The sequence below is a fragment of the Malus sylvestris genome, chromosome 5 (genome assembly GCF_916048215.2).
Source record: "Malus sylvestris chromosome 5, drMalSylv7.2, whole genome shotgun sequence".
In the NCBI taxonomy this organism is placed as follows: Eukaryota; Viridiplantae; Streptophyta; class Magnoliopsida; order Rosales; family Rosaceae; genus Malus; species Malus sylvestris.
In genome coordinates, this window is record NC_062264.1 from 21,696,121 (window position 1) to 21,723,250 (window position 27,130).

The 27,130-nt window shown below is 37.0% G+C and overlaps 1 protein-coding gene across 1 annotated transcript; it reads left to right on the plus strand.

The window, feature by feature from the left end:
• The first annotated feature begins 4,945 nt into the window (after window positions 1–4,945).
• Window positions 4,946–9,369, plus strand: LOC126622646 (uncharacterized). The gene is made up of 5 exons (XM_050291404.1): window positions 4,946–5,027; window positions 5,501–5,569; window positions 8,667–8,862; window positions 8,940–8,979; window positions 9,064–9,369. Exons 1-5 carry the CDS (start codon window positions 4,946–4,948, stop codon window positions 9,367–9,369), a joined length of 693 nt encoding a protein of 230 aa, XP_050147361.1.
• The last annotated feature ends 17,761 nt before the right edge of the window (window positions 9,370–27,130 follow it).

Here is a 27,130-nt window from a genome sequence, read left to right on the forward strand (position 1 = left end):
CACCAAGAATAAATTTCTCAAATTTTTATCTCACCAAATAAGCAGATTATAAACTACTCTTTCAGAAGTAAGACGTTATCCATCGCTTCCTTCTCTGTTCATTTGTTTTTGTGTTAAAATTGTTTCTGTGCGAATATGTCAAATTTTAAAGTCCATCAAGGTGCTAAATATTTCGTTAGATTATTCATTTGCAATTTATAGGGTGAAAAAGGGACAGGGATAAGAGAGGAGGGGAGAAAGAGGACAAAAGAATGGTTCTACTACTTTCAATGGTTTGGGTAAAAAAAGAAAGGCTCACTTCACTCACTTTGAAGAAATATTTCAGTGTGCTCGAAATACGGGAGGGGTATACTACGTGTCATTATACAAGTGATCAAATACTTGTGTTAAAAAAAATTAACAACTTAAAAAATAAAACTTTTCACCACTTATATAATAACATGTGGTGTACCACTAATGTTTCAGACACAATGAAAAATTTCTCCTCACTTTAATTGAACTTTTCATATTTTTAATTTTCTTTTGCTATATCCATAGACTAAGTGTTTTTGATTCAGAAAATGTGTCTCTTTTGTAGAGCATGTTGTGTGACTCACACGAGTTAACATTGTCGATATCTTTAGCCACTCGGGAGATTAAATGGTAAGGGGTTTTAACAAAAGGCATCGACAAAAGGCCTTGGAGATCAAAAGCGTGAAATTAACAAAAATGGGCTGGTATCAATCATTAGGTAGTGTGTTTGGATTATAATAGAAACTCCAACTGATTAGTTATCATCGACTCTGCCGATGTGTTTTTTTTTTCTTTCTGTAGTGTTTGGAACATTAGGTGGTAGCGACCACATGTTTGTCAAATTAAAAGTCTAGAACACAAATCGAGGTTTCATTTTTAGACACCCAAGTATAATTTCATAACACAAAATTAAAGTGATAGTAAAAATCAAAACTAAATTCCCAATTTTTTCCTGATGAAAAAGAGAAAAGAAAACCCTAGAACACCCCACAATCAGAAAGATTTGGCAAAATATATCGACTCACTTAACTAATACCCCGCCCTAAAAAAGAAAATAAAATAAAATCCCATCTATATTCATTTCACCACAAGCAGAACCGTACTCGCATGCACCCTATGGTGTTGAGAGTAGGATGGACGAATGGCATTGGTTCTGTGGTTATTTTTAAAATTTATATATTCTGGATAAATTTTGGAAATGGACTTCTTCCGGGGTAAAACAGTTGGACGGTTGAAGCAGTTTCCCATCGAGAATAAATTTGTTTTTCAATTTTAGTAATTTTTTTTTAGAAGAAACGAAAAAAATTTATATAAAAGAGAGAATTTACACAAGTGGAAAACAGTTCCACCTAGAACCGGGAGTAAGTAGCAAGGACCTTTAAGGTAATGCTAATTAAACAATGGTAAGGCTAAACCGTATCATTTAACGGCTGCTAACAAATGATAGAGTGTAGTAATTGATGTATAGGATTGAACCAAGTGTATGAAGATTAGAGGTCCAGTTAGTTAGTTAGTTAAGCTTGTATTACTTGGTCATTAAGAAATATATCAAAGAAGTTAGTTTCTCTCTCCTTCTTCTTCTCTAAGATTCTCTCTGATCTTTTGAAGCTTAGCACTGGTTAACATGGTATCAATCGCCATGATCACTTAACCAAGCTTTTTCGATCCTTGCATTGCTTCCGCTACTGTCATCATCGTCTTCATCTCTCTTTTTCTTTGTCTTCCTCTACGATCCTCTACAATTCTTCATTTTCCTCTGCAAATTTATGGATTTCTTCTTCGCTTTCTTGAAAAGATTCAATCTCGGTGGTTTCTAGGGTTTTCTATCGACTTCTGCAAATTCTGATCTTGACGAAATATGGTGACTACATCACAACTTTAGCTTATTCAATCTCTGATTATAGCTTTGATCTTGACGATTTCAACTTCGGTTAATGTTAAACTCGATGATTCCAATTACCTGAATTGGCAATTCTAGATGTAGCTTTTTCTGGAAAGCAATGGCATTCTTGGATTTGTTGATGGTTCAACACCTCGACCGCCTCAACATTCATCTGCATCGGGTGACTCGGGTACTGATTCTCCTAATTCATCCACAATTACTGAAACTAATGAGTTTATTGTATGGAAGATGCATGATAGGGCCATTATGCAATTAATTACTGCCACTCTTTCACCTGTTGCTTTATCTTGTGCAATTAGAAGTACTAGTTTGAGAGATTTGTGGATTCGATTGAAAGAACAATTCTCAACTGTTTCCAAAACTAGTATATTTCAAATGAAATCTAATCTTCAAAATATCAAGAAGGGCACATATTCTGTTTCTCAATATTTGCATAAAATTAAGGAAGCTAGAGACTACTTGTCTGCCGCTGGGGTATACTTTCTTGATGAAGATATTGTTATTCTTGCCTTAAATGGGTTACCTCCTGAATGCAATACGTTTCAAAAAATGATTAGAGGTTGTGAAAGTGTCATCACTCTTAAGGAATTTCGATCTCAGTAGCTTGCTGAAGATATCATTGTTGAAAATTCTATAACTGCCCCATTACTTACTGCAATGGTAGTCTAATGGTTCTCGAGGATATAGCCAATCTAATTTTGTCAATGGAGGTTTCAGGTCATATAATAGGAATAAGAATCGAGGTAGAGGAAGATATCATAACAACTGGAGGTAGTTTGCACCTAAACAAATGTTTTCAACTCAAACTCATGTATTTCCTACACATACTCTAGGTGTACTTGGTCATTCTCCAACACGGTACTTTGGTGCTCCCAGTGCTCCTCCACTGCCTTTATGCCAATTGTGCAACTCTGAGGATATATTGCAACATTTTGTCAATCAAAACCCTTTGAGAAATCAACTTGTAACATATGTGGTAAACATAATCACAGTGCGTGGTGCTGTTTTTACAATGAAAAAGGTCCTAATTTTGTTGGCTTCAATAGTTTTACTCATGAATCTTAGATGACAGGTCCATCAATGCAGTCTTATTCTCAACATCCATATATGGCAACTTCACACTCTTATACTACATTTCATCAACATCAGTCTCATTCAAATGCTCTACATATTGTGATGCCTCTGCCAAATCCCTCGACAGCTCCATTTTTATCTCAAGTTTGGCTTACAAATTCAAGAGCTACCAACCACATGACTGCTAATATAAGCACTTTATCATTGGCTTCTCCTTATCCAACAAATAAAGGCATTCAAACTGCCAATGGTGAAGGTTTAAAAGTATCTCATATAGGCAGTACTATACTTACGCCATCTATACATTCAATCAAACTCAATTATGTGCTTTATGTTCCAAAACTGACACAAAACTTATTGTTAGTGCATAGAATTTGTTTAGACAACAATTGTTGGCTAATCTGTGATGCATTTTGTTTTTGGATTCAAGACAAAGCCACAGGGAAGATTCTCTACAAAGGAATGTGTAGTAATGGTCTCTATCCTATATCGTCCCTTGCTTTTACAACCAACAACTACAAATCCACTGCATTTATTGGTCAGCTTGCTACCTCCACTCGTTGGCATAACAGATTAGGACACCCAACAAATAGTATTGTGTCTCTGATGTTAAATAAGTCTAATGTCTCAACCTCTAAGAACTTTATACCTATGATGTGTCACAGTTGCTTGGAAGGCAAGTTCTGCAAACTGCCATTTTAACCGAGTGTTAATAAGTCTGTACAACCATTTACTTGTATTCAAAGTGACCTTTAGGGTTATGAACCTTGTGTTTCTATTGAAGGATATAGGTATTATGTAACCTTTATAGATGAATGTACAAGACCCTGTTGAATCTTGCATTTGATTAATAAATCGGATCTGTTTGCTACATTTCAAGCTTTTCATTCATATGTCTACGCTCAGTTTTCTGCATTTACTAAAGTCTTTCAAAGTGATGGGGGGGGATAGTATATTAGTAAAGCCTTTCAATCATTCTTGGTGGGTAAGGGCATTGAACATCATAAATCATGTCCACATACACCAGAACAAAATGACCTTGTTGAAAGAAAGCATATGTATATTGTTGAGGCAACCATTACCCTATTACAAACAACTAAACTTCCCTCTTCTTTCTAGTTTCATGCATGTCAAACAACTGCATACCTTATCAATAGAATACCCTCTCTAATACTATCCAATAAGTCACCCTTTGAACTTTTGTTTGGTTAAGTACCTGTCATATCTCATCTTCGAGTGTTTGGATGTACATGCTTTTCTTTTCTCAAACCATATAACTCTACCAAATTACAATCCAAAATAACTAAATGTATCTTTCTGGGGTATGCCACCAAGTACAAAGGGTATATTTATTATGAAGTGTTTAAGAAAATGATATATGTTTCAAGACATGTTGGCTTTGATGAAACTGAGTTTCCTTATGTAGACTTGTTGACTCACTCTAAGTTCAAATGCATTACATCAGAGATACAACAGTCACCTATTCCTTTACCTGTGGTTACTTCAAATAATGTAGTCACTTCATATCCTTCACCATCACCTATATCTATGCCATCAAATATAAACCCTAGTCCTAAATCACCTACCCATTCACCAGTGTCACTATCCACAGATTCTTTTTCTTCTACCCCATTACCACTATTACATAACCTTAATACCATTCCTTCACCATCATTAATTACTGGTACATCACATTCATTCTCTCCAATCCCTGCGGCTCATGTTCATGATTCTGAGAATCAAAGTGTCACTCCTGCATTTCATCCAGATTCATTACAAGTGGTGCTTGATATACAACCACTTAATCTTCATCCAATACTGACATAGAGTAAGAGTGGTATTGTCAAGAAAAAAGCTCTAAGTGTTTCATTGCAACAATTTCTTACATCTGATATCTCTATGAGTGAGCCTTCATCGTACAAGAAAGCATTTCAAGTTTTAGTTTGGTTACAAGCAATGAAGGAAGAGATTGCGGCACTACATCAACAAGGCATATGGACATTGGTTCCTATGCCACCTGATAAGAACTTGGTAGGATGTAAATAGGTGTTCAAAGTGAAAAAGAACTTTGATGGGTCAGTTGTAAGGCATAAAGCTCGACTGGTAACAAATGGGTTTAGCCAAGAATCAGGACTTGACTATGGAGAGACCTTTAGTCCTGTTGTTAAACCAACCACTGTTAGATTGGTATTGGCACTTTCAGCTCATTATGATTGGCATATTAGACAATTTGATGTTAAAAACACATTTTACATGACATTTTGTATGAGGAAGTGTATATGGCTCAACCACCAGGCTTTGAGGATTCAACCAACCCCAATCTAGTTTGCAGACTGCATAAATCCTTATATGGTTTAAAATAGGCACCTAGAGCCTGGAATGAACATTTTACAACTTTCTTGCCTCAGTTGGGATTTTAGAATACATACTCGAATTCATCCTTGTTTGTCAAAAAAACTGATTCTGCAATTGTAGTGCATTTGTTATATGTTGATGATATAATTATTACAGGTAGTGACAATGCTGCTGTGCAACAAGTTATTGATTATCTTTCAACTAAGTTTGATATCAAAGACCTTGGTTCATTGCATTATTTCTTGGGATTCAAATTTCCAAAACTGTGTCTAGTTTGTTCTTGTCTTAGACCAAATATATCAAGGATTTGTTAGAGAAAACTGAGATGCTTGAGTCAAAACCTTGTGATACTCCTTGTCTACCATACAGTCGCTTATTGAAAGATGATGGAGAGATCTATGGTAATCCTAGTTTGTATAGAAGTGTTGTTGGTGCCTTACAATACCTAACATTTAGAAGACCTGATATAGCCTTTTCTGTCCATCAAGTTTTTCAGTTCATCCAGCAGCTTGTGGTGTCCCATTTCATTGTTGTCAAAAGAATACTTCGATATCGCAGAGGTGATTTGATGTTAAAATCATTTAGTGATGCTGATTGGGCCGATGATCCGAATGATTGAGGATCTACAATTGGTATGGTGGTATTTCTTGGCTTTAACCCGATTTCATAGTCTTCAAAGAAGCAATTTATAGTGTCTCGATCATCAACTGAAGCTGAATATCGAGCTTTCTCATCTATTTCTGTTGAAATCGATTAGATCAAACAACTCTTTTAGGTTCTACATGTACCTTCATCTGGTGTTTCAGTGCTATTTTGTGACAATTTATCAGCAATTGCACTGTCATTCAATCTAGTACAACATCAAAAGACCAAACATATTGAGATTGATATGCATTTTGTTTGGGAACGCATAGCTAAAGGACATCTTGATGTACAGTTTGTAAGTTCCAAAGAATAGTTTGCAGATATCCTTACAGAATGGTTAAGTGCACATCCCTTTCACACTCATTGTAACAATCTCATGCTTCAAATGATGGCATGAGCTTGCGGGGGGATGATAGAGTGTAGTAATTGATGTATAGGATTGAGCTAAGTGTACGAAGATTAGAGGTCCAGTTAGTTAGATAGTTAACTTATGCATGCATGTATAAATAGCCTAAGCTTGTATTACTTGGTCATTAAGAAATATATCAAAGAAGTTAGTTTCTCTCTCCTTCTTCTTCTCTAAGATTCTCTCTGATCTTGAATCTCAGCACTGGTTAATAGCAAATCCCTTAGTATAAAAGAGAGAGGGTAATCTCTAAACTCAACTGAAACTGAAGCCCAAAGAGCTACCTAGTGTCTTACTCTATCCCAAAATGGCAAGCACGTCCAAGGGTCCTCCTTCTTCTCTTTGTTGCGGCACAAGGTGTGGTTTGATGGATGAGTGGTAAATTATGGTGGTGGATGGATATGCACGGCTAAGAGATGAAAGTGTATGGATTGGTGAGATGTAGTATGGCTAGATGAATGGATGAAGGTCACGGCAAGGAAATTGTGTTTGTGAATGAAGTTGTGAGATGTGAAATGTAGTGTCTTTGGATGATGGCCCCCAAATTATGGTGAAGGGTGGATGTATTTATAGGCTAGGGAGAGGAGTGTATGGAGTTGTAATGAGTGGATGTAATGGGTGTAGTGGGTGAGTGTTTGGTAATGAGTGGATGTAATGGGTGTAGTGGATGAGTGTTTGGTAATGAGTGGATGTAATGGGTGTAGTGGGTGAGTGTTGTGGTAATGAGTGGATGTAATGGGTGTAGTGGGTGGATGTTTGGTAATGAGTGGATGTAATAGGTGTAGTGGATGAGTGTTTGGTAATGAGTGGATGTAATGGGTGTAGTGGATGGATGTTTGGTAATGAGTGGATGTAATGGGTGTAGTGGATGAGTGTTTGGTAATGAGTGGATGTAATAAGTGTAGTGGATGAGTGTTTGGTAATGAGTGGATGTAATGGGTGTAGTGGATGGATGTTTGGAGTTGTAGGTCAACACATTTACACACACACATGCTGATTTCTAGCCTTCAAATCTTCAAAAACGTCCATCCTCATGTTTCCATGCTTGCACTATCCAATATTGGCTATAAAATGCTCTAAAATGCTTCAAAATGCATTTTCTTGCCAACTTTGTTATTATGACCTACAAACACACAAAAATAGCTTAAAATACATAATTAACTAAGAAATAACAACACAAATGCACAAGAACAACCTAACTAAGTCGCATAAATATGCTCCTATCAGTAGACTTCCGAGACCTTAACAATACTTGCCCAAAGGATGACTTTCCCCTACCAATCATCGAAATCATGGTGGACGCAACCACTGGCCACAAGGCACTATCATTCATGGATGGCTCATCTGGATACAATCAAATTTGCATGGCTCCCGAAGATGAGGAACTAATAGCGTTCCACACTCCAAAAGGTATCTATTGCTACAAGGTGATGCCCTTTGGTCTAAAAAACGCTGAAGTAACATATCAACATGCAATGTAGAAAATCTTCAATGACATGCTACACAAAAACGTAGAATGTTACGTAGACGATGTGGTGGTCAAGACAAAAAAGAGATCAGATCACTTGAAGGATTTGCAAATAGTCTTCAAAATGCTGCAAAAATACAACCTCAAGATGAACCTGTTGAAATGTGCATTTGGTGTCATCTCTGGAAAGTTCCTTGGCTTCATTGTCAAGCATTGTGGCATCAAAGTGGACTAATCAAAGATCAAAGCCATTCAAAGCATGCATGAACCAAGAAATCTACACAAGCTGAAAAGTCTACAAGGATGACTCGCTTTCATCACACAATTTATCTCCAATTTGGCAGGATGTTGTCAACCATTCAATCAACTCATGAAAAAAGATGTTCCGTTTGTATGGGACGAAGCATGCCATAATGCCTTCGAAAGCAAAAAAAGGTATTTGTCAAGTCAATCTATCTTGGGGGCGCCTATGCCTGGGAAGCCGCTCAAATTGTATATCGCCACTCAGGAAGGTTTAGTAGGAATACTCATGGCACAAGAAAATGAATCCCAGAATGAATGAGCGTTTTACTACCTCAGTCGAACTCTCGCCAGCGCTGAGTTGAACTACTCCCCGATAGAAAAGATGTGCCTTGCCTTGGTGTTCGCCATTCAGAAGCTCAGACATTACATGCATGCTTACATCATCCACTTGGTTGTTAAAGCTGACCTGGTCAAATACGTCATGTCCATACCAGTTTTAACAGGGCTACCAGCTAAATAGACATTTTTTCTCACTCAATACGAGATCGTCTACATCCCAGCTAAAGCCATCAAGGGACAAGCGTTAGCAGACTTCCTTGCGGATCATCCAATCCCAGCCGATTGGAAAATCTCAGACGACTTGCCTGACGATGAGGTGCTCTACATCGACATTTTCCCAACATGGACGATGTTCTTCGATGGATCTGCACGAGCAAACAGAGCAGGGGCAGGAGTAGTATTCATGTCGCCACAAAGGTAAATACTGCTTATTCCTTCCAACTAGGCGAACTATGCTCTAACAATGTCGCTGAGTACCAAGCACTGATCATCAGGTTCCAAATGGCGATCAACCTGAAAATCACAGCCCTTGAGGTATATGGTGACTCCAAGCTCATAATCAATCAACTCTTAACTGAATATAAGGTGAGGAAAGATGATCTTATCCTATACTTCTAGCTGGTAACTCAATTGCTACAAAAGTTTGATACCGTGACACTAGAACATGTGCCAAGAAAAGAAAATCAAATGGCAGACTCTTTCGCCAACCTAGCCTTGACTATGACACTAGGAGAAGGTAAAACTGTAGATGTGCCAATTTGCCAAAGATGGGTGATCCCGCTTGTCACTAAAATGCTACTAGATGATGCAAATGTCATCTCAGTACTTCCAATAGACGCTGAAGAGTGGAGACGGCCGCTGATCGACTATATGGAGCACAGAAGGCTTCCAGATGATCCTAGACACTGTTCTGAAATACGTTGACGAGCGCCTCGCTTCCTCTACTACAAATGAACACTTTACCGACACTCTTTTGAATGAGTACTTCTAAGATGCCTAAGTGAAGAAGAAGCCAATCAAGCCATGGAAGAAGCACACTCATGTGTATGCGGGGTGCATCAGTCTGAGCCAAGGCTACATTTCCAACTTAAAAGAATGGTTTACTATTTACCAAGCATGGTGAAAGATTGCCTGGAACACGCCAAAAGATGTCAAGCCTGCCAATTTCATACATCAACTGCCTGAACCATTACACCCTACAGTTCCTTAATGGCCATTCAATGCATGGGGATTCGATGTCGTATGACCAATCACACCAAAGTCATCTACAGGAGAAACTTACATCCTAACTGCAACAGATTATTTCTCCAAGTGGGTTGAAGCCATGCCCTTAAAGGAAGTCAAGAAGGAAACTGTCGTTCGTTTCATCAAGGAGCATATCATCCACCGATATGGTTTACCTCGCTCCATCATCACTGACAACGAAAAATAGTTCTCCAACCGATTCATGGACGAGCTCTGCGAGAAATAAAAGTTCAAGCAGCACAAGTCTTCCATATATCATGCCCTAACCAATGGCCTCGCATAAGCATTTAACAAAACTCTATGCAAACTCTTGAAGAAGGTCGTTAGTAGGACCAAGAGAGATTGGCACGAGAGAATAAGCGAAGCGCTTTGGGCATAGAAGACGACACACCGGACGCCTACTCAAGCTACGCCGTATTCGTTCGTGTATGGTGTGGAGGCTGTTTTGCTGTTGGAAAGTCAAATTCCCTCATTGAAGATGGCTATACAAAAAGGTATGTCTAATGAAGAGAATGCAAAGTTGCGTCTTCAGGAGCTGGAAACGCTGGATGAAAGAAGGCTTAAAGCTCAGCAGCATTTGAAGTGTTATCAAGCACGACTCTCTAAGGTCTTCAACAAGAAAGTTTTCCCTCGTTCTTTTCAAGTGGGAGATCTCGTCCTTGCATTGCGTAGGCCTATCATCATGACGCATAAGACAAGAAGCAAATTTACCTCGAAGTAGGATGGACTTTACGTAGTATAAAGAGGTCTACACAAATGGTGCTTACAAGATCATGGAAGAAGATGGCTTGAGGATCGGCCCTATAAACGACAAGTTTTTTAAGCAATACTATGCCTGAGAAGAAGCCACACTCCTGGCCTGCAAGAGCATAAACTGCGTACAACGTAAAAAAAAAGTATTTAAACTACGTTATGACTTGATCTCTTCTTTGGAGGGGTACGTAGGTAGCTCGAACATTCAATTTTTGAGTTCAGTCACATCAAAATAAAAAATAAGGGTTTTATTAAATACTTGACTAATGAAAGTCAATCTTATTACAATTTTGTTGTACCAAAAAAAAAGGATTCTTCACAAAGGTTGATCAGGTGGCGCCTCATCACTCGGCGGAACTCCAGGAAGAAGAGGCGTCGGAGGTTGATTGTTTGGTGCCTTAACACTCGGTAAAACTCTAAAGGACGAAGGCAATAGGTGCCTCTGGAGTAAAGCCACAAACATCTGATGGTCACTCTGAATCTGACTTTTGGATTCTTGCAGTTGGTCAAGTTTTCTCTTCATGCTCGTCGAGTAACTATTGGCAAGCATGTGCAACTCTCTGTTTTCATGCTTAAGCCCTCTAATCTTTTGCTTAAGACTTACCACCTCAGTCATCAGTGACTCAACTTGACGAGTTCGAGCAAGAAGACGTTGGCCCATATTCAATACAGAGCTCGCACAGTGAACACTGAAAGCCAAAGAGTCTTGAACAGCCAGCTCATCAAACCACTTGGAAATGATCATGTTGTTCTTAAGGGTGAGAAGATTTCTAGCTACCACCGTAGCGGTTATGTCATTCTTCATCACAGAGTCCCCAATTGTAAGAAGATTGGTGGGGGATAAGAAGGATGGGTGCCATATGTTGTTTAGAGAAGACATATCAACATTCTCCCCCAACATTCAAATCAAGATGACGATCAGATGGGCAAGCCATTTGCAAAAAATGATAAAGGAAGAAGAGGTCGGGTAAATCGAATTCTCAGAAATACAAAATAAGGGAAATTCCTACAGGCGGCAACTCTCTAAATGTGTTTTTGAACACGATTAATACCTCTATAAAAAAAGAGGCAACATGGACTATTTAGAAATAGAGGAGGCAACGTGGCCGTTCATAAACCAAAGAGGCACCTTTCCCCGAATTTCAAAAGCCGAGCCGCTTGTTCAAAAATCGAAGAGGCAACAAGGCCACTTGTTCAGAGATCGAAGAGGCACCGCTCTCCGAATTTCAAAAGACCGACTTTTCTGGATTTGTAAGCACCTTTCACACATAACCTCAGCTTTCCAGAAATCACGCGCAACTTTTGATAGGAGCATATTTATGCGCCTTAGTTAGTTAGTTCTTATGCATTTATGTTGTGTTTTCTTAGTTAAGTTAGTCTTTTTAAGCTATTTTCATGTGTTTTCAGGTTTTAGAGACAAAGTGAGCAAAAGGATGCAATTTGGAGCATTTTGGAGCAAAATTGGGCTAGAATGAAGTTCATGCACATGAAGCACAAAGGATGGACGAATTTGAAGGATTGATGAAGCTAGGAATGTGTTTTGAAGTTGAAGAATTGAAGATACAAAGTTTCCTAGTTGAAGTAGGAAAGGGCTTACATGAAGGATTCCTAAATGAAGAAGGATTCCTAGACGAATGAAGTTTCCTACTCAAGCAAGGTTTCCTATGTGAAGAAGAAGAGTAAAGTCAAAGAATCAGCTCAAGAGAAGGATCTTATCCAAAACCTCATCCATAACCTTATCTTAGCTTATCTTATCCAATCAAACCTTATCCTATCCTATCTTATCCTTATCCTAAACTATCCACATTTTTAGCCACTTAGGATGCTTAAAATGGGATTTCTAGAAGCCCTATCCCTTCCTAGATAAGTGCCGCACCCTATACCTTAATTCCCTTGGAATTTCAGATTTCTAGAAGCCTTATCTTTTCACACTCTTTGTGCCACACCTTATCTCCCAATCCCTTTGGGTTTTTGACTTGTTTTCCTTATAGGATTGTATGTTATTATCCTATGCAACTTAGGCTTTTAAAACCTTGTCCTTAGCTACCTAGGAGATGGGATTTTCAGCCTATAAATACAAGGCCTTGCCGCACCCTTTCATTCACCATCCTCTACCATAATTTACTACACCATTCACCCAAAAACCCCTCTTGTGCCGTGAGTTTTGCAAGGAGAAGAAGGAAGAAATTTGGATCCGTGCTTGCCATTCAAGAAGCTTGGATTGTTGGAGCGTTTCTAGGTGTTTTCTATCTTTGTTTTAATGTTTAAATTTATTTATCTTTGTTTATTTGCGAACATGAGGAACTAATTTCTTTATAGTTAGAGGGGAATTCAAAGCCATGATCATATGTTTTATATGACTTGATTTCTTCCAATTATGATTTCATAAATCGTGAATGTGGTTTACTTATCTATTTGATTGATAACTTGTTCTTGTGTGTTAATTAAGGATGCATACTTAGTTCGCATGCATGAATTTGATGCTAGAGTATAAGGGAATTTCACCTAATCGTTATTAACTTATATTCATAAGTAGTAAAAGTCGCTAGTCACGATTGTGTTAAGTAAATCCTTGGCAAGAGTAACATGCGTATCCCATAGTTATGAATGCCTCGTCAATGCTTATGATTTCCATTGAACTTAATGATCTTTGATATGTGTCTCTATCATGCGTATTCCATAGTTAGGGTCCTTGATAAGAATAATTTGGTTGTAATGCGTATTCCATTCAATTAAATGAATCTAGGGAAATCTGAGAATTAATTGGTGCAATCTAGTTAATTTGGGGCATTGTCATTCATGGTTTGTTGAAAGAGTAACTGGAAATCGAGTCGTATGCATATGTTTCATGTGTAGAGAAGGAACCCTCTAACTAGCCTTTCACCATTCTATTTCATCAATTTCGTGAGTCTTTAAGTTTGTTTACAAAGTTTATGTTTTAAAAGTTCAATTTCGTCAAAACCAAACCCCTTACTTTTAAGTCTTGTTTTTAGAGTCAAAACTTGTTTCTTTTTAGTCTTTTGAGTCTTTGAAGTTCTATTTTCGTCCAAATCACTTGTTAGGTCTAGAATTGAGTCTTTTTTATTGTTTCTTGCTGTTTTTAGTGTTTTAAAGTTAGTTTTGAGTCTATAGAGTCTAGTTTAGTGTTTTTGAGTCTTATTTGTGTTGATTAGCATCCCTAGTTAATCCCCGGTCTAGAACGATCCCTACTTGCTTAAATACTACAATTGTCATCAATAGGGTTTAATTTGTGTGTCAATATAATTTTCACATCAACTTTGTCAAAGATTTTTGACAAAGTTGAAGACGCGTGAATCTTACTGTTTCAATTACCCAACGGTTGTCGACAAGGGTAAAAGAATAGTACCACTACTTGCTATTGGGAAATTCTTATATATGTCGATCTTCATCCTCCATAGCAAGGCATACCTGCAAAAATGCACAACCCTTCCTCACCTCCGAGAATACACTCCCAGCAAAACCTCTCAAAATACTCAGTTTTCTTCCTCTTTGGGAATACCTCTGTAAAAAAATAACACCAAAGCAAAAGTATCTCATATCATCAGGGTCGAAAGCAAGAGTATCTCATATCATGCTTTTTCCCTGTCTTTTCCTTTACCCTTGCTCTTACTTGCAATCATACTTTCGATCTGGAATTGATTGCCAGAAACCTTTGCCTAGTCGCTTACCTTGCATTGCTCTTGAGTACTCATCGTCACTGAGAAGTAATGTTATGAAGGACCGTTTAAATGCAAAGGTTGCATTCCACTCCTGTATCAGGGACAAATACTGCAAGAGATTGAAGCAGAAAGATCAACGATGTACTGGAACAGATCACTATAGCACAACACCCTTCCCTGCAGAACAACATAATCCAGATGAAGGAGTCTAAGTCAAATCCAAGCTTGGCATTGTTGCTCTAATCAAAGGGCTCAAAAAGTTTCAACAGCCTTTCGCTGGCACCGTAGCCAAAAAGCAAAGCCTCGCCGTGCAACGCTGTCAAATCGCCATCACTTCTTCGAAAGTAAGAGTATCTCATATCATGCTTTCTCCCTGTCATTTTCTTTGTCCTTGTTCTTACCTGTAGGACAAGGAAAAAGAGAGCAATCAGTTGGAACTTGAAGTCAAACTTCCAGTCAGGAACCGACTGCCTAAAACCTTTCCCTGATTGCTTACCTAGCATCGCTCTGCCAGAGAAATGGACAAGGTAGCAGAAGATACCACATCTACCTGAAGAATAGATAAGACAAGTGAAAATGATACATTGAAGCATGTGGAGACAAGCACAACCAAACACGTGCTGATTCATCCGCTACTTCTTCAAAAGCAAAAGTATCTTATATAATTAGGGTTGCAAGTACTCTAGATTTGGTGGACTTGTTTTGACCCTCAAATTCTTGAGTCGACTTGCTAAGGCGTTGTGAACTGCATGTACCGATTCACCACCCTTGAATCAAATCCTTCAAGGTCAAGCCACAAACGGCCCTTGAAGAAATCACAAGTCTGATTCAAGATTAAGTGTCCACCACCCTTGAATCAAATCCAGTTCAAGATTAAGTATGTGGAAAGTAAATTCAGATCCTTGAAGGAAACCAGAAAACCCTCCAGCCTAGTTTAAGATTAAGCCTGTGGAAAATCAACAATTGGAGGAAACCAAAAAATCTTCTAGCCAAATTCAAGATCAAGCCCCGAAAGCCCTTGAAGAAACTCCCAACCCAATTCAAGATCAAGCCTCGACGGCCCTTAGATCAACATCTACATTAAGGGACTTCAAAATGCATCTTCTACATGTGACAAGCACATGTATACGATGCGCCTTGAAGTCGGGGTATTTGTAGACAATGAAATTTCGGTAAATAAATCTTCACCAACGCATTAAAGTTTCGACGTGTCACGGCATACATAGGATATACCACATGTCACACAATTGTACACATGGCATGTGACTCAACAAATTGGAAGAAATACCCTTGGAGGATTAAACAAGTTTTTTTCTTCTCATTTTTGGGCAATGACAAGGCAAGCACACTTCAATCCATTATGGATGAAAACAAGTTTTTCTTCTCATTTTGGGTAATGACAAGGTAAGCACATTTCAATCCATTACGGATCAAAACAAGTTTTTCTCATTTGGGCAATGACAAACCAAGCACACTTCAAGTTTAAATGGTATGAAGTGGGAAATTAGGCCATATGTTAGACCACTTCAATTTCAATATTGCATTAAGTGGGAAATTAGGCCATCTGATAGACCACTTCAATTTCAATATTGCATTAAGTGGGAAAATTAGGTAATGGTGCTTAAGTAGGAAAATTTTGTGGTGGTGATTCATTCTTAAAGCCTATAAATAGGCCTCTCCATCAAGGTATCAAGGATCCTAACTACAAACACTAATTCACATCACACAAATGCCTTGAAGCTTTGAAACTCTAAAGCTCTCAAGAAAATCCCGAAGGATTAAGAAAGCCCTATTCGTTCTTCGTCAAATCCTCCTTCAAGATCAAGCCCCAACGGCCCTTGAAGAACTTCCACCAATTCAAGATCAAGCTGATAAGAGCATATTTATGCGACTTAGTTAGCTTTTTTTCTTGCATTTATGGTGTTAGTTCATAGTTATTTTAGTATTTTAAGCTATTTTCGTGTGTTTGTAGGTCCAAAGGGGTAAAGTAGCAAGAAAGTGCAATTTGGAGCAGTTTTGGGCTTGGAATGGATAGCACATGCATGGAGCAAGGTTGATGGATGAATTTGAAGACCAAAAGAGGCTAGGATTATGCTAAAGTTATGAAGAAATTAATTCAAGAAAAGGAAGTAAAGGATGCAAGCAAGAAAGAAGGAATGTTAGCCAAAGTTACCTTATTTTGTCATAAACTTTCCTAATCCTTCACCACTTAATTTCTAGCTGCAAAAGAGGATCCTTAATTATTTTAGGACACTTATGATTCTAGAAGGCCTAAACCCATTCTTATAGGGTGCCGCACCACATTTCCCTTGCCGTGCAAGGTAAACCCTTTCCCCTTTTCTTTTCCTTGCCACATATCCTTTTCCCTTTCTCTCTTGGATTCTGATTTTAATTAGCCTTAATTCCCTAGGGTTTTGTCGTGCCCTGCTATATATTTATATGTATATGCTACTTAAGAATCACCCATCACCTATCACGCCATCATCTATCCACACATCCCATCCTTCATCATCCACTCACTACCATTCATACTTTAAGCCATTCTCTCATAAAATTCATCACTCAAACCTTCACCCACACCTTGTGCCACGACAAAGAAGAAGAAGGAGGACCTTTGGACGTGCTTGCCATTCAAGCTTGGATTGCTGGAATGTTTTTAGGTGTAATCCATCTTTTGTTTTCAATGTTTAAGTTTAATTATCTTTGTTTTGCGAACATGAGGAGCTAAACTCGTTTTAGCTAGGGGGAAATTCAAAGCCATGAACATATTTTCAATATGAATTGATTACTTCCAGCTGTGATTCTATAAATCGTGAATTTACTTAACTGTTTGATTCAAAACTCATTCTTGTATGTTGATGAAGGGTGCACACTTAGTTTGCATGCCTGAATTTGATGCTAGAATATAAGGGAGTTTCACCTAATCGTTATGAACTTATATTCATAAGTAGTGGAGGTTGCTAGTCACAGTCGTGTTAAGTAGATTCCTGGCAGGAGTATCATGATATTCATAGTTACGAATGCCTCGTCAATGCTTATGATTTTCAAAAAGCTTAATGATCTTTGATTGTATCTCTATTATGCTATTCATGTAGGGGACTATTGAAGAATAATTTGGTTGCTGATGCGTTGTCCATCCAATTCAATGACTTAAGGAAAATTAGAAGGTTAATTAGTGTTGTTCACGGTTAATCTGGGGCGTTGAGGTTCATGGTTTATTGGAAAAGCAATTGGAAATCAATTTGTGTGCAAGTGTGTCATGTGTGGAGAAGAACCCTCTAGCTGGCCAATCACCCATATTTTCCCCCAATTTCGTGCTAAACTTGCTTAAGTCTTTAATTTACTTGTCTTTACTTTAAATTCGTCAAAAACCCTATCCCCTTTACTTTGTTGTGTCAAATTCGTTAGAATCTGTCCAAACTTGTGTTTTTAAGTATTTTGAGTTAAGTTAAAATCAATTTTCGTCCAAATCACCCTTTAGTGTCTAGTTTGAGTCTATTTGATTATTTTGTGTTGTTTTGAGTCTCTTTAGTTTGTTTTGAGTTATTTGAGTCTAGTTAAGTGTTTTCAAGCCTAGTTTTGTGTTTTTAAGTCAGTTTTAAGTAGATTAGCAATCCCTTCTAATCCCCGGCCTAGAACGATCCCTACTTACATTTTTACTACAATTGTCAATAAGAGGGTTTAATTTGAGTGCTAGTTTATATCACATCAAATTTGCCTTAGGGATTTCCAATGAAACATGACACATTAAAAATCACTACTCACATATATTTTAGCCATCCTTACCCTCGAGCACACACTTAATCATAGTCACCATTCACTAGCTCACATTTAATCAATTAAACAATGTTTTGAATGGAGTAACATGCCTTCGAGAATTCCCTCAATTCCACACCGGATATACTCTCTATTTTCACACAGATTTTCTGACTACACTCCCTATACTAGGTATATGTGAGAAGATTGATGTAAACATGTAGACTAGTACTCACATATGTTTTAAACAAAGAAGGTAATTTCTGGAATTATCAATATAACATGTATATGATCTCATGAACGGAATGCTACTACGTAAAAGCAAGAACTAGGGATTTCATATGCTCATACCAATTTCAAACTCCATATATTGAAACACATAACCAGCAAGATTAAAGTCTAAGGGTTGTAACGGGGCTAGGGTATTGGCTAACAAAGAAAGGTTAAGGATAAACAAAGGTTCTTAAAGCGATAGTAAGCAAAGTAATGAAATTGACACTTAAAATTCACTTTTGAATGGAAAAACCCACTTTAAGCACAAAGAGAAGATTCACAAAACACTTACTGCGAGATTCACACTTTTGGACCCTTTCTTCAACAACCAATACTTGTGAGTTCATTCTCACTTATTTTGAACTCTTTTCCTTTCCTTTTCTTTTCTTTTTCACGATTTTTTTATTGGAAATAACCTTCCCCCATACTTGTTTTCTGCAATAATGTCACTCAAAAGGAATTCCCTCTAAGTCATGTTCCACTATACTTTAAGAACAAGGGTATGGATAGTCCTATGTCTAACACAGAAAATAGGCTAAATAAGGCTCAAAAGGGTTAAACCTACAAAACAAATGCATGGGATGAAGGCTTTTTGGCTCTGGTGGTAACTACTAAACAACTTCATCTTGTTATATGTTATGCACTCAATTTTAAGCTTTGAATGAAACGGGCATGAGTTCTAGTATTTGGAACTATAATGATGAAAAACGCATTCTAAGTAGCAACCAAGCAAAGAAACAATGAGATCATGCAACAACTTTAGAAAAAAAAAATCACAGATTAATAACTCTCCAAACAAAGTTTAGGCTCAAGTCTCTCAGGATTGTAGCATTAGTTTGAGTTCCTTCCTTCAAGCATGTTACAAAAACTGATTTTTTTTTTCCTTTGTGATTACATGTGAATTTGTAAACATCAACTACAACCAAGTATTAACCAAAGAGCATATCAAACTTCTACCCATGTTTGTAACTTTCTTTAACAATCATGTAATTAAAAACCAAATCCTCTTCATTATGTTGGAAGGTACCCTAAGACACAAACAAACACACAAAAACGACTCTAAAACGACTATTTTTGGGTTTTTCAAAACTTTTTCAAAATTTTTCTCAAATTTTCGTATTGCCATATAAAAACACTTCAAAACACACTAAACACACTTGAAAACAGTGAAAAACAACTCTAGAGGTGCTAGGTGGTCAAATCCCACGAAAATCAATGAAAAACACTTGTTTACCCCCCTCACACACTTAAACCAAACATTGTCCTCAATGTTTCAAATAAAGACTCACACTCAAGCAAGCAAACAATACAACTAACAATCATGACAAATATGGCAAAGTAAAAGCAATTAAAGAGTAGGGTTTAGGAACGCAAATCTGGTTGTGGAGTGATTCTTAGGTCTTCCTTGAATGCATGGGTTGCCTCCCAAGAAATGCTTGCTTTAACGTCTTCCAGCCGGACGATACCTCCTTTTAAGCTCCATCGTGGCCCACGACATGGAGTTGATCTTTGAATGGAAGGTGATACTTGAAATGATCCAGTAATGGTTTAAATTCTAGAGTGGGTGCCTAATCATCAACAATCTGTTAGTAGAAAACAAAATTGAAATTTGGGGAAATAGCTTACCTGTGTGCTCCAACAAGAACTCAAGGATAAACACCACTTCTTTGAAAGTTTCAGGAACTTTGCACCCGGCCAGATTTGGTGTGAAGGTTGTAACTTGTCATGTGTCATAAAACCCAACTTCTTTGGGGTTGGTTGTCTCAAGTACATCCTCTTTGATGAATTCTTGATATCCCGCAACCACTTCTTTCTCTTGAATCATTCTTCTTGTTGTACAAAGTTCTTTGAACAATTCAACACATTCTGGAACTTGTTTTGTTGTACCAAGAATTGGGATATTACTTTGCACATTTGGAAAGGTTTCCAAGATGTCTTTTTCACTCTCCTCTTCCTTGGATTGCAAAAACCTGCGAGGAAAAGGTACATTTGGTGGAATGAGGTTAGAAAGAATTGAATTTGAAACAACCTTACCTGAATTGAATGGTGGTGGAGCTTTGGGAGGCTGCGGCAAAGGTTGTTCTTCCCTTGCTGTGGCTTTGTCTTCCTCCTCTTCTTCGAGCATTAACTGTTTGTCTACTTCTACGCTATGTTTAGACATCTTTAGTTTAGCTCCAACCTCTATACCACTTCTTAAAGTAATGGCTTCAGCGATTTCAAAATCTCCCATTGGATTGACAATGGTTAAGCTAGAGAGTTCGTTTTGTTTTTAAATTTGCCCTATGAATTTCATCATCTCTCCAAGTTGATTTTTCAATTCGCTCATCTCTTTAGCTTGGTTTTGTAAGCCCTGCATCAATTGCGTCAAAGAAATTAGTACATCAAGAGTTTTATCATTATCCATTGATGTACCTGAATGTGGTTGGGCATATTGTTGGGGAGGAGGCTGTGGTGGTGCATATGGCCATTGATAGAACTTCTTAGATGGCTAACAATATTCTTCTTGTTGAACTTGTTGAGGTTCCTTCCACATAGAATTTGAATAATCTATTCAATCTGAATTGTAAGTGTTGGAAAACAGGTTGTTCCTTGATTGATTATGGCCTTGATAACCCCAGGCACCTCTATTCTCAATGAATTGAGGACGTTGATGAGTTTGATATCCTTGCCTATAAGACACACCAAATGTAGGGACACTTTGCATTATGGTCCTTTCGGCATACTACGACAACTGAAATTTTTTTTGATGTGATATAAACTAGCACTCAAATTAAACCCTCTTATTGACAATTGTAGTAAAGATGTAAGTAGGGATCGTTCTAGGTTGGGGATTAGGAGGGATTGCTAATCTACTTAAAATTGACTTAAAAACACAAAACTAGGTTTTAAAACACTTAATTAGACTCAAAGAACTCAAAACAAATTAAAGAGACTCAAAACAGCACAAAATAATCAAATAGACTCAAACTAGACACTAAAGGGTGATTTGGACGAAAATTGATTTTAACTTGACTCAAAATACTTAAAAACACAAGTTTGGACAGATTCTAACTAATTTGACACAACAAAGTAAAGGGGATTGGGTTTTTGACAAATTTAAAGTAAAGACAAGTAAATTAAAGACTTAAGCAAGTTTATCACGAAATTGGGAGAAAATATGGGTGATTGGCTAGCTAAAGGGTTCTTCTCCACACATGAAACACTTGCACACAAATCAATTTTCAGTTGATTTTCCAATAAACCATGAACCTAAACGCCCCAGATTAACCGTGAACAGCACTAATTAACCCTTTGATTTTCCTTAAGTCATTGAATTGGATGGACAACGCATCGGCAACCAAATTATTCTTCAATAGTCCCCTACATGAACAACATAATAGAGATACAATCAAAGATCATTAAGTTTTGTGAAAAGCATAAGCATTGACAAGGCATTCGTAACTATGAACAACATGATACTCCTGCCAGGAATCTACTTAACACGATTGTGACTAGCAACCTCCACTACTTATGAATATAAGTTCATAACGATTAGGTGAAACTCCCTTCTATTCTAGCATCAAATTCATGCATGCAAACTAAGTGTGCACCTTTCATCAACATACAAGAATGAGTTCTGAATCAAACAGTTAAGTAAATTGCATTCATGATTTATAGAATCACAACTGGAAGTAATCAATTCATATTGCACAAGCCTTGACGGCCCTTGAAGAACTTTCACCAATTCAAGATCAAGCCCCGACGACCCTTGAAGAAAGTGTTCATCGTTCATCATCCGTTCATCCAAAGATCAAGCCCCAATGACCATTTGGATCAACAACATCAACAAATCCACACATCTGTTCTTCAAGATCAAGCCTAAAAGCCTTTGAAAGAAGTTCCCTCAACCTTCAAGATCAAGCCCTGTGGGCTCTTGAAGAAACTTCCAACAGTTCATCCAAGATCAAGCCTCGACAGCCTTTGGATCAATAAAACATCTACAAATCAACACCTGACGGAGATCGAATCAAAGGATCAAGTTATAAAGAGATTGTAACCCTACAAATCCATTAACACCAAAATCTTTCTTTGTACACGTTGTTCTTGTTTTAGGAATTTCAGTGTTCACACTCACCACCAGATATTATGTCTCTCTCTTTCATAGCCATGGCACGGCAATTGCTCGGCAATCTCAGCAAGTTCTGTGCAGCGTTTTTTCATCGTCACAACATGCCTTCCAATTATTTCCAAACCTTGGCTTCTTCAATCCTCACCGCACCATCTCCGCCGCCCAATATCAGATTTAAAAAAAAAGGAAAAAACTAAACCGGATTGAAACCAAACCGAAAAAAAATCGAAACTGAAAAAAACCGAACTGAAAAAAAATTAAACAGAACCGAGCCGAACCGGAATTTCGGTTCGATTTTGATTTTGAACCCAACCCAGCCCTAAGATTGTGAGTTTGGCACCAAAAAGAGAGGAAAAGTGATTGGACATGTCAAGAAAGAAGAGAGAGAGAGATGGGAAAAGATAGGCTATTGAGAGCAGATATAGGGAGCTAGGGCTTGATGTTAAAACCTAGACTATGCGTGCCATCCTAGGTGATGTGCATCTCAGGTTGTATGCAAGTGGCACCTTACCTTCATTTAAGTGTTTGTTATGTATTCTATAAATGGTAAGCTAAATAATGTTTTTATACTTTGATAGGTTTTGACTGACTTCTGGGCCTTAAGTTGGCATGCTTTCGAGATCGCATTTGCATTGGACATGAGGTGAGTAGTTTGTTTACTGTCCTTATATAGAATATCAAAATGCGTATATGTCTCTATGTATGTCCTATTGAAGTTAGCATTGTATGTAATATGAGATAGAGATAAAGATACTGGTAATTCGTGGTTGCTAGTATAAAATGATGAGTTAGGGACTCAATTAGATTTTTCAATATAACTAGTAATTAAGGGAATCCTTTTTGATGTTCTTTGTATGACAAGATGCTTGGTTGACATGTTGAACCAATAGTGGATGTGATTATTATGTAAATCATGTTGGGTTGATGTATGGTGTATGACGAGTGATAATGTGACTGAATCATGTAGCAGTATGGTACATGGATGGTCCTACTTGGTTAATTCACATTGGGGGACCATGCAATTATATGCATGCCTATGGTTCTACTTGGTTAATTTGCATTGGGAAACCATAAGCATTCTAAAAGTGATCATCCTTGGTAAATCGACAATTGGTGACCACTTCCAAGTTGGATTCCATTGAATTGGTCTGGAATCTTACTTCATATATGGTTTTTTTTTTATTTGGTCTGAAAACCCTATATTTTGTTATAGAGTTGAAACTTACCATGCAACCAGATATGAAGTAAGATCTAAACCTTATAACAATTCCTTTTGAATTACTTTCTAGTAATCCGGCAATAAAAGCAATCGACGGTACAGAGATTTCCAGACCAATTCAATGGAATCCAGGGTTTTCAAACCAACTCTGTTATAGAGTTCCAGCCCTTGTGAAACCAAACCTAGATTTTTTTTCCTTCCTCCCCATTTATTTATCGGTTATAGAGTTGAAACTTATGGTAAAGTGATGCAGTGAGGGTCACGGTATCAACGGACAACTCTTTGCAGAGCAAAAATTGACCGCAAATCCAGTAATTTTCTATTGAAAGAAGAATCCTTGTGAATTTTGATTTCCTATAATTATAGCCTTCCCATGTTATAGTCTAATGTAAAAAAAATCTGAATAAGATGACTTCACGATGTTATAAATATTAAACGATCTAGTTATATGCCTCTTCACTTGTAAGCAAGGTATAAAATATCAATGATATCGGAAATATCGATAGTCTAAAAATACGGAAATTTTGATGAAAATATCGGGATATTATCGATATCGATAAAAATTGAATAAAAACCATGGAAATTGTAAGAAAAACTTGGAAATTTTTATTGAAACTTTGTAGGATGTTTATTTAGTCAATTATCTATTAGTTTATCACAAAACATTGGAAGGAAATGCATTGCATGATAGATATAACTGATTTAAGTTGATTATATAGCGAGCTGGCAAACATTGTGAGTGTAGAAAATATGTATTAATTAATGAAAGAAGTTTAAACACATCATAATCATTTATATATAATTAATTAGTACAATATTTTACACTTTATACATTGCATGGTAAGATACATGAGTGACTTAGCAAGGTCTAAAATATCGATGATATCGGAAATATCGGTAGTCCAAAAAAATATCGGTAGTCCAAAAACATGGAAATTTCGATGGCAATATCGGGATATTATGGATATTTTAGACCATGCTTGTAAGTGAGAGGTTTTATGTTAGATTCTTGTCAAAGGTGATTTTGAACCACATTATTGCTAGCTCATTATGAGGCTAAACCCACCATCTCTCCGTTAATGTATATAATATCGTTTGTTAAAAAAAAAAATTACATATTTTTTTCCTGAAAAAAAATGTCTTAACTCATTAATTTTTGATAATTTACCCTTAAAAGTGTATCACATCCAAGTTTTTGAAATGTAAATTGTTTCTGGTTATTTGATTTAATAAGTTGCAATGGTGCTTAAGTCAATAGATTCAAATGTAGGGCCTCGATTCAATCCTTCTATATATGACTTAGATTGTAGCCAAGTGTCATGCCATTATTGATGACCGTGTATATGGCTTAGATTGGATTTAGCACAAAGGTGTAAGAGAATGTTTTGCTAATTTGTGCTCTGCAATGGATTGAGCCGCACCTTTCCTTACACAGAAATATACAAAACTTTCGTTCTTTAAGTTTTTCTTCAGTCTTATTTCCCAATCCATAACTTAAGAAAACAACATCAAATACTAAAAATCAACATAAGTCAGGTAATTTAAATTGAAAAAAATTAAATAGCTTACAATCTGGTAGAAGGGAAGAATTTGGAGGTTTTAATGAACTTAAGGACATTTGTTTGAAAAAATATCATTAAGGAACTTAATTTTTTAAATGGTACGATTATGAGAGATATGTTGAAAAGTGTGTAATTAAGGAATGAACTCAAATAAAAACTAAAAACTGTTTTTAGCTTGTATTTACTTTGAAGATTTTGTTTTTGTTCATTTTTCTTTGTTTCCTTCATTCCCTTCCACCAGTATTCTTCATCCAACATTTCCTCCAAATAATTTCTCCATAACTCAAACACATAAAAATGAAAATTAAAAATAGAAAACATTTTGATTATCTCACAAATATGATCTCACATTTCCACCATATAATTTCCCTTTATATTTATGGAATAATTATTAGCACTTAAAAGTCATTATCCACTCTTTAAATATATAGATTTGACAAACCGGCGTCATATCTATCAAAGACTAGGAGCAAGAAGTAATTGCTTGGTCACAAGCCAGTAATTTCTTTCTAATTAATATGTGTAGTAGATTACCAAGAGAAGTTTTCCACAAACATTCATCGTTCAGCCAAATAATGTAGGACACTATGACCTGTATATATTGGGAAGTGTGGAAAATATGGGACATCTCTTTTCTTTAAATTATTGTAATAATTTTGAATCATTCATCATTTCCCTAATAATAATAATTTACAAAAAATTGGAACTATATTAGATCAAGCCTTTAGTCACGGAAGAAAATGTGGATACTATACCAGTATGTATTGGGATATATTGTAGAGAATTTGCTTTGTTAACGTCCGAATGGATTTAGGTACGACTAAAGTTATAATATCGTTAGTCGTCATTAGTATTACTGTTTAGTGAAATTATTCTCCATTTGTTAGTGGGGAGGTCTCAGTTTAACTTTGAGTTCAAATTTACTTGTCACGCCCCGATTCCGACATACGTCCAGGATCAACACATGACATCACTCAGTACTCATATATCTAACATACTTGCCTCCAGGATATGGACAAGCACAAGAAAGATTCAATTGCGTAGTAATTTTTCATGTACTTTATGGCTACATCTAACCTCTTTGTTAGACTACCTTCGTACCCTCCAATGAGATCAAGCCATTCGTAGTTCACCATTTGTTAAACTCTAAACTATTCGTAAAACACTTCCTAGCAGACAACATAAAGTACCACACTACACATCAACCATAAGCCAAACAAGAGTTGTCATCTTACCTTTCACACACACATATGCTTTCCAACACCATTCAACAATCACATCAATCAATAACACATACAATGAACCAAAATGCAAGGTTAGAGTGACACAGTTCGGCAGAAGCTTGCATCCCTTAAGCTTTCTCAATTTAGACCGAATCCAACGAATCAGTGAAGTCAACAATGTGATTTCGAACCACTCAACGAAATCCTACAAAATCAGGTTCCGAACCACTTAACGGAACCAAAGTACCAAACGGGATTATGGACCACTCAACAGAATCCAAACCAGGATACGATTTCGAATCACTCAACGGAATTGTGGAGTAGAAAGGATTTTGGACCTCTCAACGGAATCCGAGTGGATACGATTCCGGACCACTCAACGGAATCCAGACAAAGAAGGGAATCAGACCACTCAACGGAACCGAGTGGAAGTCTAAGAAACATAACAACGGCTTAAAGAAACAAGACATGAATCAAGTTACTTAATTTAGAATGGCTCAACGAAATGAGATATGAAACAAGGTTCACTATGAGCCTTCACATTTCATCAAACAATTCAACAAGCACTTCGAATCACATTTCATAAATATCAGCAACACACAAGTCAAATCACATTTAATAAACATAGATCAATGGCTAAATATTTAAAAAAAAAAATCACATTTCAATAGAAATCACATTTATAAAATCAAGTGATATTCACAAAGGATACTAAATACAAAATCAGGGTAATAACCATATCACATACTAGACTTCACTTAGTCTCTAGTAGTACTTATTTTAGTATTTAAGAACGATTCAAATCATGTTGACCAAAAGTCAACTCTCTGTCAACGGTGGGTTCCACAACCCTACATAATTCGATT